The sequence below is a fragment of the Nannobrachium achirus genome (assembly GCF_963921795.1).
Source record: "Nannobrachium achirus genome assembly, chromosome: 7".
Taxonomy (NCBI): Eukaryota; Metazoa; Chordata; class Actinopteri; order Myctophiformes; family Myctophidae; genus Nannobrachium; species Nannobrachium achirus.
In genome coordinates, this window is record NC_137816.1 from 69,339,201 (window position 1) to 69,360,776 (window position 21,576).

The 21,576-nt window shown below is 41.2% G+C and overlaps 1 protein-coding gene across 1 annotated transcript in view; it reads left to right on the forward strand.

Moving 5' to 3' along the window:
- LOC308288120 (low choriolytic enzyme-like) overlaps positions 1 to 18,323 on the forward strand; it is a 19,473-nt gene extending 1,150 nt beyond the window's left edge. Inside the window, exons 2-10 of the mRNA XM_080729465.1 lie at positions 2,055 to 2,085; positions 3,490 to 3,561; positions 5,372 to 5,530; positions 6,089 to 6,206; positions 7,831 to 8,009; positions 8,493 to 8,574; positions 13,755 to 13,876; positions 17,208 to 17,270; positions 17,571 to 18,323. Of these exons, the coding sequence (XP_080585591.1) occupies positions 2,055 to 2,085; positions 3,490 to 3,561; positions 5,372 to 5,530; positions 6,089 to 6,206; positions 7,831 to 8,009; positions 8,493 to 8,574; positions 13,755 to 13,876; positions 17,208 to 17,269 (825 nt within the window). The 3' untranslated portion in view covers position 17,270; positions 17,571 to 18,323. The remainder of the gene's footprint in view (positions 1 to 2,054; positions 2,086 to 3,489; positions 3,562 to 5,371; positions 5,531 to 6,088; positions 6,207 to 7,830; positions 8,010 to 8,492; positions 8,575 to 13,754; positions 13,877 to 17,207; positions 17,271 to 17,570) is intronic.
- Positions 18,324 to 21,576: the final 3,253 nt, after the last annotated feature.

Genomic DNA, 21,576 nt, shown 5'->3' on the forward strand with positions numbered 1-21,576 from the left:
CCCCTTCCAGGACCTTCCTATTCAAACCCATTATAACTTCAAACTCCATTTTAACCATGATAGATTCAATGAAAACAACTGTCCTTTTTTCTGGTGACTCCTGACACCATCTGAATATGTGAGCAGGCCGTGTTTTTTCGATAAAAAATTTCATTGATTTCTATTCATTTTTGGGGAAAATGAAAATTATTAAATACAATAAAAGATTATAAAAAATAAATTAAAAAAGTTATCGAAAAAACACGGCCTGCTCACGTATTCGGAGCAGGAGTGTAGGAGTGTTTTCATTGAATCTATCATGGTTATAATGGAGTTTGAAGTTATAATGTTTTTGTATAGGAAGGCTTTGGATTAAAAGCGTCTGCTAAATGCCTAAACTGTAAACTGTACCCTTATGGGTCCATTTGATTCCATTTGTACACTCTCAGAGTTACAAGTCATTCAGGCAGGGTTCCCACGGTCATGAAATTCCTGGAAATATTTTGAAATTAGAAAAATATTTTTTCCAGTACTGGAAAAGTTTTGGAATTGATCAAGGGTCCTGGAAGGTCCTGGAGAAAATAGCTATGCATTGTCTTTGGTTATTGATTTTGTTAATACCTCTGAAATGACAAATTAAACATTGGCCAAAATGTCAAATATTAGAGGCAGAAATTGTGAAAATAGCAGATCTACATGCTCACAACGCCTCGCGTTTGCGAGGCGTTGTGAGCATGTAGATCTGCTATTTTCACAATAAAACCGTGTTAAACAAAATTCCTCTACTCATAGTGCTCGTCAGGGTGAGGGGTCCCCAGTTAAAACATGATTATTTTAGGGGTCACGGCCTGAAAAGGTTGAGAACCACTGGCATACACTACCTGTCTTTGGGCATTGCGCATAGGAGTAAGCGACCTGTTATTGAGTTGCTAAAAACTGACCCCAAAAGACTGTGAGAATTCTTGTAGATCTGCTATTTTTGAAAAATCATGAAAATGTGTGCAAGAGAAGAAACCTATGTTTCCATGTCAGTGGTGCTAACACTTTTTCATGTCAAGGACCCCCAAAATGATATGTATTTGGCCACGGACCCCCATCTCAAAATATTTAGTTCCAGGGACCCCCCCTCCCCCAGAAGCAAAATTTGAGTTACAAATGTTTGCTTAAAAAATACATATATTCAAAGACTTGCACACATTTTCATGACTTTTCAAAGATAGCAGATCTACAAGCTCACAGCGCGGCACTCGGTGCCACGCTGTGAGCTTGTAGATCTGCTATTTTTCAATAGCTAAAGTTGAGTTACTGGGGCCCACCTTGGGCCCCAGTAACTCAATCCCACTCCCCCCCCCCCCCCCCCCCCTTGTGACGCCCCTGTCGCCTCCAGTTCCAGTACAAACTCCATTTTAACCAGGATAGATTCATTGAAAACAAGAAGAAAAAAGGAAAAATGCAATTATATAGTGAGGAAAAAAAGACATTGAAAAACACAGACACCTCACATCAATCATGTTTTTTTTTTCTTTCTTTTTTTCTTCAAGAAATGTCGTTTGACGCCAATTGACGGTCAACATAGTTGGTAGGACCAGTAAGACTCCCTAATCGGGAGATAAGCGACCGTCAGGTCACAGCGTACACAAAGAGGTTCCACCCACACATTTGTAGGGTTGGGACGATATGAACATTTCATATCACGATTATTGTGACAAAAGAAATCGCGATTTACGATATTATCGCGATAATCAAAATCCGTTATCCTGGGGCGGAACATATGCCAAAAAATAGCAGATTTACAAGCTCACAACGTGTCGCAATGCGACGCGTTGTGAGCTTGTAGATCTGCTATTTTTTGGCAAAGACATTAAGATAGAGAGTGAAAAAAATACTGTATCAAGTACGTATATAAGTACCTTTTACCAATTATAGAGGGTTTAAAACAAATCATGGACCCAGTTTAAAAATGATTAACTTTGTGTGTGTGTGTGTGTGTGTGTGTGTGTGTGTGTGTGTGTGTGTGTGTGTGTGTGTGTGTGTGTGTGTGTGTGTGTGTGTGTGTGTGTGTGTGTGTGTTGCAGGCATCAGGTGACATGAGTGATGAAGGTCCTGGTAAGCTCCTCTTCATCATATTATTATAAAACTCATCATTAATTATACAACATGATGTTGTCTATAATGCATTATAAAATTACATTATAATCATTTCTCACTTTGATTAAAGCTCCCAAAGACCACTTATAGTTCACACTATAATGTATGATAACGTTGATTATAAATACTGGATTTAGATCCGGGGACCACCTGGAACCTCCTTAAAGGAGTAGTTCACCCCCAAAATGACTTTTTTTCTATTGATTACTCACGCCATGGAGACTTGAGTTCAATAATATTTTTTTGTATTTGTTGAATTCCCAAGGGAAAAAAATGATTTTAGTAAATTTACCCCCATTGATTCTGGATGGGGACCGAAATGGATTCGGGTCCCCATCCAGAGTCAATGGGGATACATTTTTTGTAATCAAATTTTTGTCTTAGGAATGCCACAAAAAACTATCATTGAACTCAAGTCTCCATGGTGTGAGTAATCAATAGAAAAAAAAGTCATTTTGGGGGTGAACTACTCCTTTAAGGAGGTTCCAGGTGGTCTGATAAAGATCATCTTCTGAACTCAATCTGTGATGGTGTCTGATGTTTAGGATCAGAAAGATGGTCATTGCTACAATTTTGGAATATATCTATTTTATGCTAAGGAACATTTTATTAAACTCATGATTTTGTTATATAACAAGGGTTCATATTTAAGATCAGATGAGTGATGTGTTCATTTAATTTGTTCTAGCACGCTTAGCGACTTTGATTTCAGTGGGTGGGGGCATGCGTACAAGTGGCTAAATATGTATTTTTAGACACAATAAGCCGGTGATTTCTTTATTACTATTTACAGTACCACTACCAGCCCCCATAAGTCACATCTGCCCATGAAAGATTGAGGTGCATCTTGGGAATGGACTTATTCTGTGTAAAAATACATATTTAGCCACTTGTACGCATGTCCCCCAACCACTGAAATGAAAATAATGAAAATCTCTAAAATTATAGAAAGCAGTAAATGAAAACATTTTAACACTCATATTTTCTTTTCTCTAATTATCTATAATCTAAAATATGAACCCTTCTTGTAAAAAAACAAAGTTGTCCTTTAATAGCAATAATCACTGTTATAATGAATTGATTGATTGAAGACTTTATTGTCAGTTGGCATAGGAAAAGGTACAGTTTCATGACGGTGCAGTTCACTGGTACAATGTCAACTAAAAGGAGATCCTAGAAAAGACTACGCTTATTTCCATTTAAGTATCTCATATAACATTGAATGACAGACGGATAGAACACAGCACTATGCAGTAGATATAAAATAAAAGTAAATAAAAATAAAATAAACAGTGTAAAAATTATATACAGTAGGTAATGAAAGGGTAATTATCATAACTCCTTATTTGGTCTCTTCCACAGATAACTACACCATGGTAGAAGAAATGTCTGCGTCCTCCTTGATCGAGAAGGCTAACGCTAACGCTAACGTCGGTATGTGTTCACCTGCACAAGACACATGTCCTCTAATGTAACTGGGACCCCTAGGGGGTCCTCAGAGTTACTGCAGGGGGTCTGGGACCCCTAGGGCAAACTTTTTTGTCTCAGGGCACCCCATAAATATTTCTTTTAATCCGAGGCACCCCTACATTATAATTTTCACTCCCAGCACCTTATATTTATAGCATATCGTCGTTGTCGGGTGGAAACCTTGTATGTCCAAAACCGTTCCTTTTGTATTTATCATCTATAAAAAGTACTAAACTAGTGAAAACACATGCTTAGATCGGCTGTTTTCACTAGTTTTGTGCGACAGTCTTGTATGATGAAGCAGGGCTTTGCTTTACCAAAAGACATTTGAAACTTGGAGATACGAGGTTTCTGCCCGACAGTGACGATATTTTAGTGATTGTGTTGCGAGGAAAACGTTGAGATAATAGCTATAATAACTTTGTACTAAAATTATATGAAATACTTTTTCAGGTGTCCAAATAAATTCCAAATATTATCAAATGATCTCGCGGCACCCCTGGACTGCCGTCACGGCACCCCCAGGGTGCCCCGTCACCCACTTTGAAAACCCCTGCCCGAGGGGGTCCTCAGAGTTACTGCAGGGGGTCTGGGGGGACAAATCCTCGTTTGATTTGGTATCACTTGGAATTGTAGGTATTACATGTGACTCGTTTCCACAGATAAATATTGTGAAAATAGCAGATCTACATGCTCACAACGCCTCGCAGTGCGAGGCGTTGTGAGCATGTAGATCTGCTATTTTCACAATGTTCGCCTCTTGCTTACTTAATATTTGACAGTTTGGCCAGTTTGGTTTTAAAATGGTCTTTAAAGTCCTTAAATTGGCACTTTATAAATGTGCAGAACTGCAGATACCCTGTATGTACACTTATACTGTGTGTTGGTTTGTTTACCGCTGAGTGAGAAAAACAAATTACATTAAATTATTTTGTGGGGTCCCCAGATGATTATCTTAATGATTAAGCTAATCATCTGGGGACCCCACAGAATAATTTTGGGGACCCCACTTGGGGTCCCGACCCCAAGTTTGAGAAGCACTGAATTTAGTCCATGGGCCATAGGAGATGTCGGTATCAGAAAGGTGGCAAAGGTTATCATGCATTTTATAAAAGCTCTTTATCTGTAGATTATATTTTGGTATGATAACCCTTTCTGAGACACAGCTAAATTGGTGTTATCAGCCGCTAGAGTTGGTGTCCCATTAACTTTACTATACAGGACAAAAAAATATATAATAATCTGCTTTAAGTAGCATATGAGGGGTCAAAATAGGGTTTTTTCATGATTCTGAATCCATTGCAAGCATCTGTTTTGCACTAAAAACATTTCTTGGGCTAAAAACAGCCCCACAAAACTATGGTTTAGTGATAAAAAGTGATGAGTCATCACTTTTCACACTTTCGTGGGCGCTGTTTTAGCCCAAGGAATGTTTTTCATGCAAAACAGATGCTTGCAATGGATTTAGAATCATGAAAAAACCCTAGTTTGATCCCTCACGTATTTTTTTGCATTTTTGTAAAGTTAATGGGACACCAACTCAGCTGATAACACCAATTTAGCAGTGTCTCAGAAAGGGTTATCATACCAAAATATAATCTACAGATAAAGAGCTTTTAAAAAATGCATGGTAACCTTTGCCACCTTTCGGTTAGCGACATCTTGTTTGGCCCATGGACTAATTCACAGAATATGCATTTTCATTTCTCCCAAACAATGCTGAGACTGAACCTAACTGAACAGACATGTCCGTGTCCTTCCCCCTGTCCACCAGGAGAGGGCGACGACGAGCTGAGCATCGTGGACATGGACATCGCGGTGCCGTGGGGCCTGGGTAACGCTGACCCGTGTACAGGACGCCAACGCAGCTGCCTGTGGCCCAAAGCTACGGACGGACGGGTGTACGTCCCTTTCACCATCTCCAACCAGTACGGTATGTGATCTATAACCAGTGGCTCAGGGGTAGAGAAACCGTCATTAGAACACAGAGGGTTTCCAAAGGGTTCCCGGTTCGATCCCGGGCTCCCCCAGAATTAAGCCCTTTGCACACAGGCGCATTTATCCGCACGGATAAAACGGACAATTTCATTTTTTTAAAAGAAAACAATGATTCTCTACGACCTCATGCACACCGGATCCGAATTAGCCGTGCGACGAGTGGCTGCGGCCGTGCGTTTTTTTTTTCTCTCGATCGAACCCAGTTCGTTTCGTGCGTCTTGTCGCATGCGGTAAAAAACTCATCACTCCTTTTATGACTCCTTTTGGGATCCGCAGCGCCGATTCCACACAGCACTGCGCACCAAATCCAATGTGTTTTAATCATGCAGCAAACGACAAAAACACAACTGTCCTGTGTGCAAAGGGCTATAGTGTGGAAGAGTCCTTGAGCAAGACTCTGAACCCCTAACTGCTCCTGATGAGCAGGTTGGTGCCAAGCATGGTTTCCACCTTCTGTCTCCTTCTCTCTCTCTCTCTCTCTACCTCCCCCTAGCGGCCAGAGAGAGGAACACCATCCTCCAGGGTCTGAACTCCTTCTCTCAGTCCACCTGCATCCGCTTCTACCAGAGGAGGACCGAGGCGGCCTTCCTCAACATCCAGTCTAGACAGGGGTAGATATATATACACACACACACACACACACACACACACACACACACACACACACACACACACACACACACACACACACACACACACACACACACACACACAGTTTACAGTTTACAGTTTACAGTTTAGGCATTTAGCAGACGCTTTTAATCCAAAGCGACTTACAATAAGCAGATAAAACAACACAATAATAATGTATGGTCATTGAGTGTTTCAGTAGTGCTAAGGGTTTTGGTGGAGTCTGAAAAGGTGAGTCTTCAGTCCACGGCGAAAGCGAAAAGCACACACACACGCACGCACGCACGCACGCACGCACGCACGCACGCACGCACACACACACACACACACACACACACACACACACACACACACACACACACACACACACACACACACACACACACACCTTCTACCAGAGGAGGACCGACAGAGACAGAGACAAGATGTGACACTTCTCATACTAAACTATATGCGTGACTTCAATTCTAGAACTACAGTAGTACTAGAACCTTTAAAGTAATCTATAGAAAAAAAGTCATTTTGGGGTGAACCACTCCTTTAAAGGAGTAGTTCACACCGACTTCTTTTCTATTACTTTTTTTTCTCTTCATAGTTTTTATCCCACGATTTTGCAACCCTTTTTCACCCAGTGCCAATTGCCTATGTAATCCTGGGCTCTGCTCTCCCTCTGCCGCGCCTGGGGAGACAACGGACTGACCTCATGCTTCCTTCTATGCATGAGGAGTCCAAGTTGTTTCTATTCACCTGACAGGGGGGATTTCCCCGGGATGGACGTAGCGCGTGGAAGGGACACGTTATTCCAACCAGTTCCTTTCCCCTCCATCAGGCGCCCCGGCTGGCCAGGGGGAGGCAGTATAGAGACCAGGATTACTGCATGTTTTTGTGAGGGTATCAACCCTAGGAGACACGGGGAGAACATGCAAACTCCACACACTTTTTTTCTATTACTCACACCATGGAGACTTGAGTTCAGTTATATTTTTTGTTTGTTGTCGCATTCCTAACACAACAGAATGATAGTAAACTTACCCTGATGGTTTCCCCATCAGGGACGTGCTGGCCATTGGGAAAAGCGGGACAACTCCCGAACGGCCGGTTCATTCCCGGCCGGTCCAGGCCGGCCATTAGGAAAAGAAATAACAATAAAATGTCGGCCTTCGTTCCAAGTAAATCGTCACTGTTGGGCAGAAACCTTGTATCTCCAAGTTTCAAATTTACTTTGCTTCATCATACAAGGCCGTTGCACAAAAGTAGTGAAAACTACTAGTTTAAATCATTTTTAAAATGATAAATACAAAACAAACGGTTTTGGACATACAAGGTTTCCACCCGACAGCGACGAAATATATATATAAAAAAAAAGAAAAATGAGGGCCTCTCCAACTCTTTTTCCCGGGCTGAATCAGGGGCCCAGCACGTCCCTGTTCCACATCCAGTGCCATCCAGAATCAATGGGGGTCAAGTTTACTATAATCTCATTTTTGTCTCGACAAATACAAAGATATATGATTGAACTCAAGCCTCCGTGGACTGAACTACTCCTTTAACCATGTGATCTCTGTCCTCCAATCACTGACCATGTGATCTCTGTCCCCCAATCAGGTGCTTCTCCTTCGTGGGTCGCCAGGGTAACGCCCAGACGGTGTCGCTCCAGAGGAGGGGGTGTGTGTTCCTGGGGACCATCCAACACGAGCTGCTGCACGCCTTAGGCTTCGACCACGAGCAGACCCGCTCCGACCGCGACCAGAACGTACGCATCCTGCTGCAGAACGTGCAGCCAGGTGAGGGCAGCCAATCAATCACTCATTTATATTTAATACAATAAAACATGTATTTACAATTTACAATTTAGGCCAGGGGTCTTCAACGTTTTCAGGCCAAGGATCCCTTAGTTGAGAGAGTTCTACAGTTCTCAGAATATGGACGCTAGGGTTCAAGTGGTTAATATAAAAAGGAGAGAAAAGGTTTCTATCACACAAAGATTTAGAGGACCCCCTGTAGTAACTCTGAGGACCCCTAGGGGTCCCGGACCCCCTGTTGAAGACCCCTGATTTAGGCATTATTTATCATTATTTATCTTAATCCATAGCTATTTACAGTAATAGGCCGGTCAATCTGAGGTTTGACCCAAAAGGCCAAAAGGAATTGGTTCAAGGGTTTTTATGATCCTAACCCTAAATAACTAAACTGTAAATTGAGTATTTTATGAGTATTTTATTAGTATTTTATTGGTGAATTCTAATGGATTGTATTTTCCCCAACAGGAACGGAGGGGAATTTCCGCAGGATCAACACCAGGAACCTTGGCACCGCCTACAACTACCAATCTGTGATGCACTACTCAGGGTAACTATACAACTATAGATCTGTTATGCACTACTCAGGGTAACTATAAAACTATAGATCTGTTATGCACTACTCAGGGTAACTATAAAACTATAGATCTGTTATGCACTACTCAGGGTAACTATAAAACTATAGATCTGTTATGCACTACTCAGGGTAACTATAAAACTATAGATCTGTTATGCACTATTCAGGGTAACTATAAAACTATAGATCTGTTATTCAGGGTAACTATAAAACCATAGATCTGTTATTATGGTAACTATAAAACTATAGATCTGTTATTCAGGGTAACTATAAAACTATAGATCTGTTATTATGGTAACTATAAAACTATACACTCTAAAAACTGCTGGGTCAAAAACAACTCAACTTGGGTCATTTTTGATCCAACTCACGGGTCAAATAGGGACCAATGCCCAGTTTGGTTATTTTAACTCAAGAAATTTGGTTATGAATATTGACCCATAAATTGGGTCAAATAAATAACCAAATTATTTGTTTAAAATGACCCAAGATTGTAGTCAATATGACCCAAGTTTTGGGGTTGAGTGGGCTAAATGAATACAACCTACTTATGCATGGTCTTTAGAATGACAATGTCAATATTATCTGTCATTAACATAACATCAGAAATGTTTCAGGGTTTCTTCTCAGATGATTTGTTCAAAGATTGGTAATATCAACATAAAAGTGCATAAAATATATTATGCAACAATGTTGATAATACTATAATCAGAATAATTTAGAGAAGATACACAAAAATAATCTCAGAATTACTATGAGTTCTTCTCTTTCAGACAAGCTGTTGGGGAGGGAGCTCAACCCTAAGCTAGCAGCCAAGCACTTACGGTTAGGGTTTAGGCTCAAATATTGACAAATCAAATTCAGACATATGACAGACAGCTTGCCGAGACAGACACATGGATATGACATATTTAGCATTTTTAGCTCCCAACAGCTTAGAAAATGTCTCTGGAAACCTAGAAAAATGCTTTTCCCAGCATGCTTCGCAAACAGGTTTATGGTGCCTGTCCCCTGATTGGCCCAAAGCTAGACAACTGACCCAAGTATAGGGGTTACCACTAACCCCAAAAACGGGTCACCCCCAGATAAATATTACCTAACTCGAACAACCCTGGAATTGGGTCAAAATAATATCCCAATAACTCAAGGAAGGGTTGTGGCTCTGAGAAATGACCCCGAAATTTGACCTAACACAAATGACCCATGATTTGGGTCAAGAAATGACCCATGAGTTTTTAGTGTGTAGATCTGTTATTCATGGTAACTATAAAACTATAGATCTGTTATTCAGGGTAACTATAAAACTATAGATCTGTTATTCAGGGTAACTATAAAACTATAGATCTGTTATGCACTACTCAGGGTAACTATAAAACTACAGATTTGTTATTCAGGGTAACTATATAAAACTACATATGGGGGGGGGGGGGGGGGGTGAACTACTCCTTTAAGACCTGAGTCTACTGACTATTGATGTCTTCTAACTTCTCAACCTTTTCAGGCCGCAACCCCCAAAATAATCATATTTTAACACCCTGACAAGCACTAAGAGTTGAGGCATTACATTTTGTATAACATGGTTTTGTGAAAATAGCAGATGCTCAATATTTGATAATTTTCGAGGTATGGTCACTTTAGAAATGTGCAGATACCCTCTATACCAGGGGTCTTCAACGTTTTCAGCCCAAGGACCCCTTAGTTGAGAGAGAGATGAAGCAGGGACCCCTTAGTTGAGAGCGAGATGAAGCAGGGACCCCCACAACCTGTTCATAGATTCCATATAGTTTCATTGTTTGACAGCACAATCATCAGTGCATTTTGGATTCATGTCAATTTGTGTTTTCAGATATTTAACCACTTGAACCGTCAATACTTAATAAACTTGACCTTTCACTCTGTACTTAGTCCCCTCTACAACAAACATCTTTGCCAAAAAATAGCCGATCTACAAGCTCACAACGCCTCGTGCTGTGAGGCGTTGTGAGCTTGTAGATCTGTTATTTTTGGCTAAAGTTCTCAGAATATGGACGCTAAGGTTCAAGTGGTTAATAGAAAAAAGGAGAAAAAAAAAGGTTTTTATCACTCAAAGATTTGGAGGACCCCCTGTAGCAACTCTGAGGACCCCCTAGGGGTCCCGGACCCCCTGTTGAAGACCCCTGCTCTATACATTTAAACTTTATGTTGGTTTGTTGAGTGACAAAACAATGTTGCACATTAAGTTAATCATCTGGGGGACCCCCCCAAAATAATTCGGGGACCCGCCTAGGGGTCCCGACCCACAGGTTGAGAACCACTGCTCTAAATCACTGTTTCCCAAACAGTGGGTGGTGACCCATGTGTGGGTCACGGACCAGGTTTTGGGGGTCACGACTCCAGAACTCCCAGCGGTGAATATTCCTGTAAGCTCAGGGACGTGCTGGCCATTGCTCAAAGCGGGACAACTCCCGAACGGCCGGTTCATTCCTGGCCGGTCCAGGCCGGCCATTAGGAAAAAATACAAATAAAATGTCGGCCTTCGTTCCATTTTGGGGGCTGGGCGGCCAACAAAGTAAATCGTCACTCTCGGGCAGAAACCTCGCATCTCCAAGTTTCAAATTTGTAATTTTTTTTTTCGCAAAGCCCTGCTTCATCATACAAGGCCGTCGCACAAAAGTAGTGAAAACAGCAGATCTACAAGCACACAACGTGCTTGTAGATCGGCTGTTTTCACTACTTTGAAATCATTTTTAAAATGATAAATACAAAACAAACGGTTTTGGACATACACGTTTTCCACCCGACAACGACGAAATATAACTCATGTAATTGGCCCACTGGCTTGTCACGTGTCATGATCTGAAATGGCAAATCTTTGAGTAGCAGCAGCGCTATAGAGAGAGATCTCTCTCTATGGCGCTGCAATGAGGGCCTCTACAACTCTTTTTCCTGGGCTGAATCAGGGGCCCAGCACGTCCCTGCTGCAAGCCATGGGATAATAACACGCTATAAAAACATAACTCTGTAATTGCAGACATTTCTTTATGATTATAATTCAGGCGTAATTAAAAGAGCAGAGCAGTAAACCAGAACATAAACCAGTAGCCTGGTTCGTGCCAGTGTTGTTTTAGACCAAGGGTCTTCAACAGGGGGTCCGGGACCCCTAGGGCAGAGGTCTTCAAAGTGGGTGACGGGGCACCCTGGGGTGCCGTGACGGCAGTCCAGGGGTGCTGCGAGATCATTTGATAATATTTGGAATTTATTTGGACACTTGAAAAAAATATTTAGCATCATTTTAAACTTGAAGTACAAAGTTATTTTCAGTCAGTTCTAACCAAAATGGCTGTTATCTCAACATTTTCATCGCAACATAATCACTAAAATATCGTCACTGTTGGGCAGAAACCTCTTTTCAAATGTGTACGTCTTTTGCCCTGCTTCATCATACAAGACCGTTGCACAAAACTAGTGAAAACAGCCGATCTACAAGCACGCGATGCGAGGCGGTGTGTGCTTGTAGATCTGCTGTTTTCACTAGTTTAGTACATTTTATAGATGATAAATACAAAACAAACGGTTTTGGACATACAAGGTTTCCACCCGACAACGACGATTATAAACGACGATCATAAATATAAGGTGCTGGGAGTGAAAATTATAATGTAGGGGTGCCTCGGATTAAAAAAATATTCATGGGGTGCCCTGAGACAAAAAAGTTTGGGAACCCCTGGTCTATGGGAAAGAGGTTTGGCGTAGAGGGGAAAAAGAGCAGACTAAGTAGTTTATTAAGTATTGATGGTTCAAATGGTTAAATATCTGAAAACACAAACTGACATGAATCTAAACGGTGAAACTATATAAAATTTATGATAGGGTTGTGGGGGTCCCTGCTTCATCTCTCTCAGCTAAGGGGTCCTTGGCCTGAAAACGTTGAAGACCCCTGTTTTAGACAGCAGATTTCAATTTATTTTAGTCTTAGTCTTTTGAATAAAATGTCATTTTAGTGGACCCCCATCTCAAAATGTGTTGTTCCAGGGACCCCCAGAGAAAGAAATATTTGAGTTACAAATGTTCGCTTTAAAAAATGTATATTCAAAGATTTTTGCACATCAAATATTCATGACTTCTCAAAAAATAACAGATCTACAAGCTTGCAGCCGTGCTGTGAGCTTGTAGATCTGCTATTTTTGAATAGCCAAAGTATAAAACAATGGTTAAGGTGGTTGAAATCTTGTTAAGTGACACAGACGCTTCCCAGAGTATGAAATTATTAAAACAAACTTCAGTATTTTCTTAGTACCGTAATTGCCGGACTATACATGTTTTGAACCCTGTGGCTTATACAACGGTGCGGCTTATATAAAGAGTTTTACAGCTAACGGCCAGTTAGTTAGTTTTACTATGGTCTTTAACAAGGATTTATATATAGATTTATACAGCTATTGACCACCAGGGGCGCTCTAGCGGGAAGGAAACCTGTGGCTTATAGTCAGGTGCGGCTTATATTATGTAAACATTTTTTTTTCTTCTCCTAAATTTAGCTGGTGCGGCTTATATTCAGGTGCGGCTTATAGTCCAGCAATTCCAATATTTGTATGAAAATGGAAAAATATGGGGGGAAAAAAATATTTTTTGTTTTAACGTTTTTTTCTTTTTTTTCATCGTCAATTTCTGGCAGAAACCTTGTATCTCCAAGTTTCAAATGTGTATGTTTTATCTCCCGCAAAGCCCTGCTTCATCATACAAGACTGACGCACAAAAGTAGTGAAAACAGCCGATCTACAAGCACACAACGCCTCGCACTGCGAGGCGTTGTGTGCTTGTAGATTGGCTGTTTTCACTAGTTTTGTTCATTTTTAAATGATAAATACAAAACGAAGTTTTGGACATACAAGGTTTCCCCCCGACAACAACGATATATAAGGCTTTTATGTTTTGCGGCTCCAGACAGATTTGTTTTTAGTTTCTTTGGTCCAATATGGCTCTTTCAACATTTTGGGTTGCCGACCCCTGCCTTAGAATCAGTGCCGCCAGTAGCAGTTTGTGTAACCGTGTTTTCTCTCTCTCTCTCTCTCTCTCTCTCCCTCTCCCTCTCCCTCTCCCTCTCTCTCTCTGTCTCTCTCTCTCTCTCTCTCTCTCTCTCTCTCTCTCTCTCTCTCTCTCCTCCTGGGTAAAAGCAATGCGTTCTCCCGTAACGGCCAGCCCACCATCGTTCCCATCCCCAACCCCAACGTGCGTCTGGGGAACAACCAGATGGACGCTCTGGACATCCGCAGGGTCAACATCCTCTACCAATGCAGTGAGTTCTGTCCTGTTCTGTTCTGTTAGACCTCTACAGAACATCCTCTACCAATGCAGTGAGTTCTGTCCTGTTCTGTTAGACCTCTCCAGAACATCCTCTACCAATGCAGTGAGTTCTGTCCTGTTCTGTTAGACCTCTCCAGAACATCCTCTACCAATGCAGTGAGTTCTGTTGTGTTCTGTTAGACCTCTATAGAACATCCTCTACCAATGCAGTGAGTTCTGTTGTTCTGTTAGACTCTATAGAACATCCTCTACCAATGCAGTGAGTTCTGTTGTTCTGTTAGACCTCTATAGAACATCCTCTACCAATGCAGTGAGTTCTGTTGTTCTGTTAGACCTCTATAGAACATCCTCTACCAATGCAGTGAGTTCTGTTGTTCTGTTAGACTCTATAGAACATCCTCTACCAATGCAGTGAGTTCTGTCCTGTTCTGTTAGACCTCTACAGAGCATCCTCTACCAATGCAGTGAGTTCTGTTGTTCTGTTAGACTCTATAGAACATCCTCTGCCAAAGCAGTGAGTTCTGTCCTGTTCTGTTAGACCTCTACAGAAACATCCTCTACCAATGCAGTGAGTTCTGTCCTGTTCTGTTAGACCTCTACAGAACCTCCTCTACCAATGCAGTGAGTTCTGTCCTGTTCTGTTAGACCTCTACAGAACATCCTCTACCAATGCAGTGAGTTCTGTCCTGTTCTGTTAGGCCTCTACAGAGTTGTACACCACATACAGGCAACAGCCTGCATAGAGGGCGTGCACATGAGTGGCAAATCGAGTGGCAAAGTGAGTTTAAGGTAGTTTAAAGGGCCACTTCCCCTCTGGGACAACCAGATCTTATGTTATTGTTGTTTGGGACACGATCAACACAATCCTTAGAGTTATGTTTTGTGTTCAATCTGTGTTTTTAGATATTTTAGTATTTCAGCGTGTACAAGTGATGATGCTGAAATACTAAGATATCTCAAAACACAGATTGAACACAAAAAATAACTCAGGATCGTGTCCCGAACAACAATAAAATAAGATCTGGTTGTCCCAGAGGTGAACTTGCCCTTTAACTTTGTTTAATGCAATCAGATAGGACTTTTCTGTGTGGATGTTTGGGCTGTCAAGGCCAGAAAGTAGTGTTTTGCCACTCAGTAGACGTTCCTGCATAACTTCTTCCTGGTATGATGATGATGCCACGCCCATACGCTCTATTCCTGGGTTTCATTTGTAGTTTTATTAAGGCCCCTGACACACAGTTAAAGCTCTGTGCTCATTCTGGGAGTGAACTATCCCTTTAAAACCTTTTCTTAAATTCTTCCTTCAATTTTTTTTGTTGTTTCAGTGATTATATTTGCATGTGCCTAACGATGTGTGTTCAGAAAAACGTCTATCTCACCTTTCAAAGTGTTCGTTTGTTGTCAAAAACAGTGGTCCAGTTGTCCTGTTATGAAAAGATTCAATATATTCCTATTTTGTTCGAGCTGTTCTTAAAACGGGAACGACTGGATCAATTGTTAATCCGGTTATTTTTCTGGCTTCCAAATTCATTTCTTGGCTCCGTGTCGAAGCCCCAAATACTGTTCATAAAACGACGTGATCGATAACGTGTTCGGGAGGCGGCCATTGTCGTTGTGAACTTTGAAATCCCGTCTCTCGCCAAGTCTCGCGGTACTTCCGCGTCCCGTCCACTTGCATTGGAGAACAGAAGTAACTCGAGAGACGGGATTTCTACGGGAGTTCAAAGTTCACAACGACAATGGCCGCCTCCTGAACACGTTATGGCTTGGTCGTTTTATGAAGAGTATGTGGGGCTGACAGGGAGTCAATAAATGGACTTTGAGGCGATAAAAATAACCGGATTAACAATTGGATCAATTGATCCAGTCGAACAAAAAAGGAATATATTGCATCTTTTCAAAAAGGGACACCAAATAAATACTTTGAAAGATAAGATAGGCGTTTTACCCCGAAATTCTCCTTTAAAGGACAACTTTGTTTAGTTTTTTTTTTTACAACAAGGGTTCATATTTTAGATTGTAATTAGAGGAAAGAAAACATGATATGAGATGAGAATGTTTTCATTTACTTCTTTTCTTTTTAATTACTTTGATTTCAGTGTTTGGGGGGCATGCGTACAAGGGGCTAAATATGTCTTTTTAGACACAATAATCCCATTCCCAAGATGCACCATGGGCAGACTTATGGGGGCTGGTGGTGTTACTGTAAAGAAATCGCCAGCTTATTGTGTCTAAAAAGACATATTCAGCCACTTGCACCACTGAAATCAAGGTCATTAAAATCGCTCAAATTAAATGAAAACATTTTAACACTCATCTTTTCTTTTCTCAAATTACAATCTAAAATATGAACCCTTGTTGTAAAAAAAAAACAAGTTTCCCTTTAACCCTGCAAGGCCCAGCGTTGCTTTTTGGCAACATTTTTTAAATCATTTTTTAAAAACTGTTATAATTAGTTTTCCTGTTCTTTTTTCACATTCCAATTCAATTCAATTCAATTTTATTAAAGTGTCAAATCATAACAAGTTATCTCAAGACACTTTACAAAGGCTAAAGAGCCATGAGAGAGAGAGAGAGAGAGGAGAGAGGGAGAAACAAGGGAGAGACAAGGGAAAGACAACAAGGGGCACACGCACACACAGGTCCTGCATGCGTGTGTACAAGAACGAACGAACGAACGAACGCACACACACACACACACAGGCGCTGCATGCGCATGCGCGTGTAGGGGGAGGGGAAGGGGAGGGGAAGGGGAGGTAAGGGTAGGGGGGGTGGGGGGAGGAGAGAGAGAACCCGAGCAGAACCTGTACCTGTGAGGTACCCCCTCGAGAGAACTCGAGCGGATACCTCACAGGCCCGAGGCCCCCACCCTGAGCAAGGGTTAACATCACCATTAAATCCTATTGTTTAGTATTACAATGCCATTGGCCAGGATATTTGCATATAAATACCCCCCACAGGGGCTGACATTCACACCTCCCAGAGAAGTTGAAATTCCAGCGTCTGGACGAACAACATCTCACTTTTTAACTAAAGCTATTCCTCACTAAAACATAAGTAAAATGCCTCTAATATTTTTTTTTCTTGATCATTAGAATGTCTAGAACATGTACATATGTTAATATTGTGAAAAATATCCCCAAAATGCAAATTAGAGCATGATTTATGATTTATGGCTATAAAACCTTACAAAAACATTATTATTTTTTTAACATTACATTTTCCTGTGATCAGGACTTTTTTTTTTTTTTTGCCAGTAGAATTTAATTCGGGCCTTGCAGGGTTAAGCTGTGTCTAACGAGGTCTCCTCTGTGCTCTTACAGACACGTATGACCCCATGATCCCCCCGTACGACGAGATGGACCAGAGAAGAGCTTTACCGTGAGGTACACGTCTGATAATGTTAATTATTTTATCATTATTTTATGCTTTTTGTGGTCATTTTTTAATAGAAACCCATATATGAAGCTTAATCTTTTTTATAAAATTTACAAAACGTTATTTTTATTTTAGCGTCCGTTTTTCAAGAAAAAGTTGACTATAGCTCCTTTAAGACTTCATTGTATTGCATGTAGTGTATGCATTTATTTATTTATTTATTTATTTATTTATTTATTTATTCACTCACTTATTCATTTATTCATTTATTTATAATACAAACTGTCTCTCCCTGTCTTGTCCACTAGGGGGAGCTGCAGGGAGAGGATGAGAAGAAACGGGCGTGTCAGAATAATGTGTGCGAGCTTTGCTTCTGATGATGATTACAAAACAACATTAATGTTAATATAAAATAATAGCAGGGTTACGTTAAACCAAGGGTCTTCAACAGGGGGTCCGGGACCCCTTAGGGGGGTCCTCAGAGTTTCTACAGGGGGTCCTCCAAATCTTTGTGTGATAGAATTTTTTTTTCTTCCGAGAACTTTAGCCAAAAATAGCCGATCTACAAGCTCACAACGCCTCGCGCTGCGAGGCGTTGTGAGCTTGTAGATCAGCAATTCTTTTGGGGGGAAAAGAGCTTTGGTGTAGAGGGGGAAAAGAGCAGACTAAGTACAGAGTGAAAGGTCAAGTTTATTAAGTATTGACGGTTCAAGTGGTTAAATATCTGAAAACACAAGTTGACATGAATCCAAAATACACTGATGATTGTGCTGTCAAACAATGAAACTATATGGAATCTATGAACAGGTTGTGGGGGTCCCTGCTTCATCTCTCTCTCAGCTAAGGGGTCCTTGGCCTGAAAACGTTGAAGACCCCTGATGTAATCATTAATATCTACTTTGTATTAATTAATCATTAATCATTAATATCTATAGCCTATACTCTTGAAGCACGTGTGAATGTTAAAGCTAATCGATGCAACACGTCCGCTGATCGTATTGTGTTTATATTTTTGAGCAACATAAAAAAACAATAAAAAAAAAAGATTTACTGTGGCATTATAAAACCCAAACTGTTGTGTTGAAGTACATTTATTTCTGTATCCAGTGTTACATAACATCGTCTCTGGTCGAAACATTTGTGACCGAGGCTGGAGATAAGGTCCATAAGTAGGCAATGCGACCGAGTATTTCCCGGTGAACCTAAGCGCAAAGGTGGGGGCCGATGGGCAAGGAGGGTTGCGAGCTTATGAGAAACAACTAAAATAAGACCTTAAAACCTGGCGAAAGCAGTTGCGTGCATTAGCGGAAGAGGACGATAAAGGAAACCGTTAAATGGAGAACATTAAATTAACTTCTGAAAATCATACACAGCCTTAAAACATGGCAAAAACAGATGCGTGCATTAGCGCAAGATTAGATGAGGATAAAGGAAATCATTAAATGGAAAACATTAAATTAACTTCTGAAAAGGCTTCTAAGCCTACACTATTAATAGCCTACTAAAAACGAGTGAACTGCGATCTTACCACACGTGAATAATTGTGGTTGTAAACATAAACACAGACAATATAAATCCTTAGTCTAGTTGTGGGAAGAAAAGGATATCATCATGGGCATGGCCCCAAATGACTTTTAAATATCTTGCAATTGGCGACGAGTCTCTTACTAAATCGGCAAGAGTGCCTCTCATTCTCAATACATAAAGGCTAAGCTATATTATAACCTCTCCATCATCAGCAATAGTAAGTGGTGTGTGTTCCCCACACTCCCAAGCCCCCACCGTTGCGCTTAGGTTCACCGGGAAATACCTGGTCGCGTAGGCAATAGTGAAGTCCAGCAAATTAACACACTTATGTTGCTATCAATTACATCTCTGTGAAGGTCCATGATGCCATGGTCTCCATAGACTTCCATGTAATTCATAGTGTAGAATGCCTAATTTGTATTGTATTTCATGCCTAATCATGCACCACGTGTGTGCACGCTGTTCAAAGCTTTCAAACAAAGAAATCCGCTTGGAAATTCATGAGATATCAGCCATTATGTTTTCTTCAAATGTGAACAAACATGGCTGCCATGATTGAAAGATGGGGTTGGTATGGGGGTTAAACATGCAATTTCGCGATCGCGATCATGCCTATTAAATTTTTTGAGGTCAAAAATTTTTTTTTTTTTGAAAATGTTATATAAAGATATATATATATATTTTTTTCAAAACGGCCCAAACTCGGGAAACTCAGTGGTTGGCAGTTGGCACAGGGGGGGGGGGGGGGGGGGTACCAATACAAACTCGGGAAATGTGCAGTAGGCCTAAATGCCACTCAATGGTTTGTAGTCTTTAGGGCAGGGGTTTTCAAAGTGGGTGACGGGGCACCCTGGGGTGCCGTGACGGCAGTCCAGGGGTGCCGCGAGATCATTTGATAATATTTGGAATTAATTTGGACACTTGAAAAAACATTTAGGTATCATTTTAAACTTACAAAGTTATTACCAGTCAGTTCTAACCAAAATGGCTGTTATCTTAACGTTTTCCTCACAACATAATCACTAAAATATCGTCACTATCGGGCAGAAACCTCGTATCTCCAAGTTTCAAATGTGTACGTCTTTTGATAAAGCAAAGCCCTGCTTCATCATACAAGACTGTCGCACAAAACTAGTGAAAACAGCCGATCTACAAGCACACAACGCCTCGCGATGCTTGTAGATCTGCTGTTTTCACTAGTTTAGTGCGTTTTATAGATGATGAATACAAAACGAACGGTTTTGGACATACAAGGTTTCCACCCGACAACGACGATATGCTATAAATATAAGGTGCTGGGAGTGAAAATTATAATGTAGGAGTGCCTCGGATTAAAACAATATTTATGGGGCCCTGAGACAAAAAGGTTTGGGAACCCCTGCCCTACGGTGGTTGCATTCCATTCTCTATCCTTCTTGCATCACAACAGTTCACTCATCTTACTGCTGTGTTCTCATTGTCTCCACCAGCCGAAGGCAGGGGGAGAGTATGTTTTCGCCCCTGTCCGTGCGTCCGTCCGTCCGTGCGTCCGTCCTCCGAGTTTGTTACCAGCTAATCTCTGGCGCCGTTGGCCCGATCGCAGCCAAACTGAGCACACACACTCTCTGGATGCCAATTCAGAACCTCTGCCCCTCATTTTTCAAATTTCTCAAATCAGCCTCATGGTGGCGCTATAACAGGGAAATTTGTGTGGCCTGGTGGAGACCTGTGCTCGGAAGAGCACTGCTTCTAGTTATATTGTCGTATTTCTCCCAGTAGGTATAGGCCTATTTGTCAGTGGACTGATTTATGTACAGGAAACCATGGACGGATTAACCCCCGCGAGGGCCCCTGGCCTATAATTTTTTTAAGGGCCCCCCCACCCTCCACCATAACCCCCCTCCCTCCAAACGCGTACTATCCAACTCGGATTTTAAGCCATGAGGATCATCTGTGGGCCAAGAAAGCACCTGTAGACAACAGAGGAGGGGCCCACACATTTGATTTTTAATTAACATAATACATTTAATTTAAGTAAATTGTCAATGACCACGCAGCCCAGTTCCCCGAAGGGCCCCTCAGAGCCAAGGGCCCCTGGCAACGGCCCCACCGGCCCAATGGTTAATCCAGCCCTGCATGAAACCTGAGTCATCGTACATGCATTCATATCATCAAGTTCACTGCGTCTGTGTGTCTGTCTGATACAGTTACAGCCTATGGATTTAGCAGACGCTCATAATCCAGAGAGATTTACAATATAAGCAAGGCAAACACAAGGTCATACCATGAAATACAAAGAGACAGTATCTGATCTGATCTAATCTAGATTAGACCAAGAAGCTATAATATGAAGTCTAAACCGTAAAACAATATATTTACTTTAAAACTATAGGCACCTATGACTATTATATACCTAGTACACACACACACACACGCACGCACGCACGCACGCACGCACACATACACAGAGACAGACAGACAGAGATTTTATATAATAATGGACTTGTGACACGCAGCTTTTCTCCAATTAGATCTGCTATTTTCAAGAGATTTTTTATGTTTGAAAACTTAAGAAACGGCACATTCTACATAATGACTACAGTGGCGTCAGTTCAAATAAGACTAAGGTATGGCAACATGACGCGCGTGCAAGACACCAGTCATGTTGCTATACCTTAGCAACAGGCATGATACATTTATTTTAAGAAGTACATTCTAGTTTCCCCCTGTTTCTACGATTTCTTGGGCTTATATATTTGGAATGGTTGTTCAAGACCTAAACTTGGCATGTTAGTAAACATGCCACAA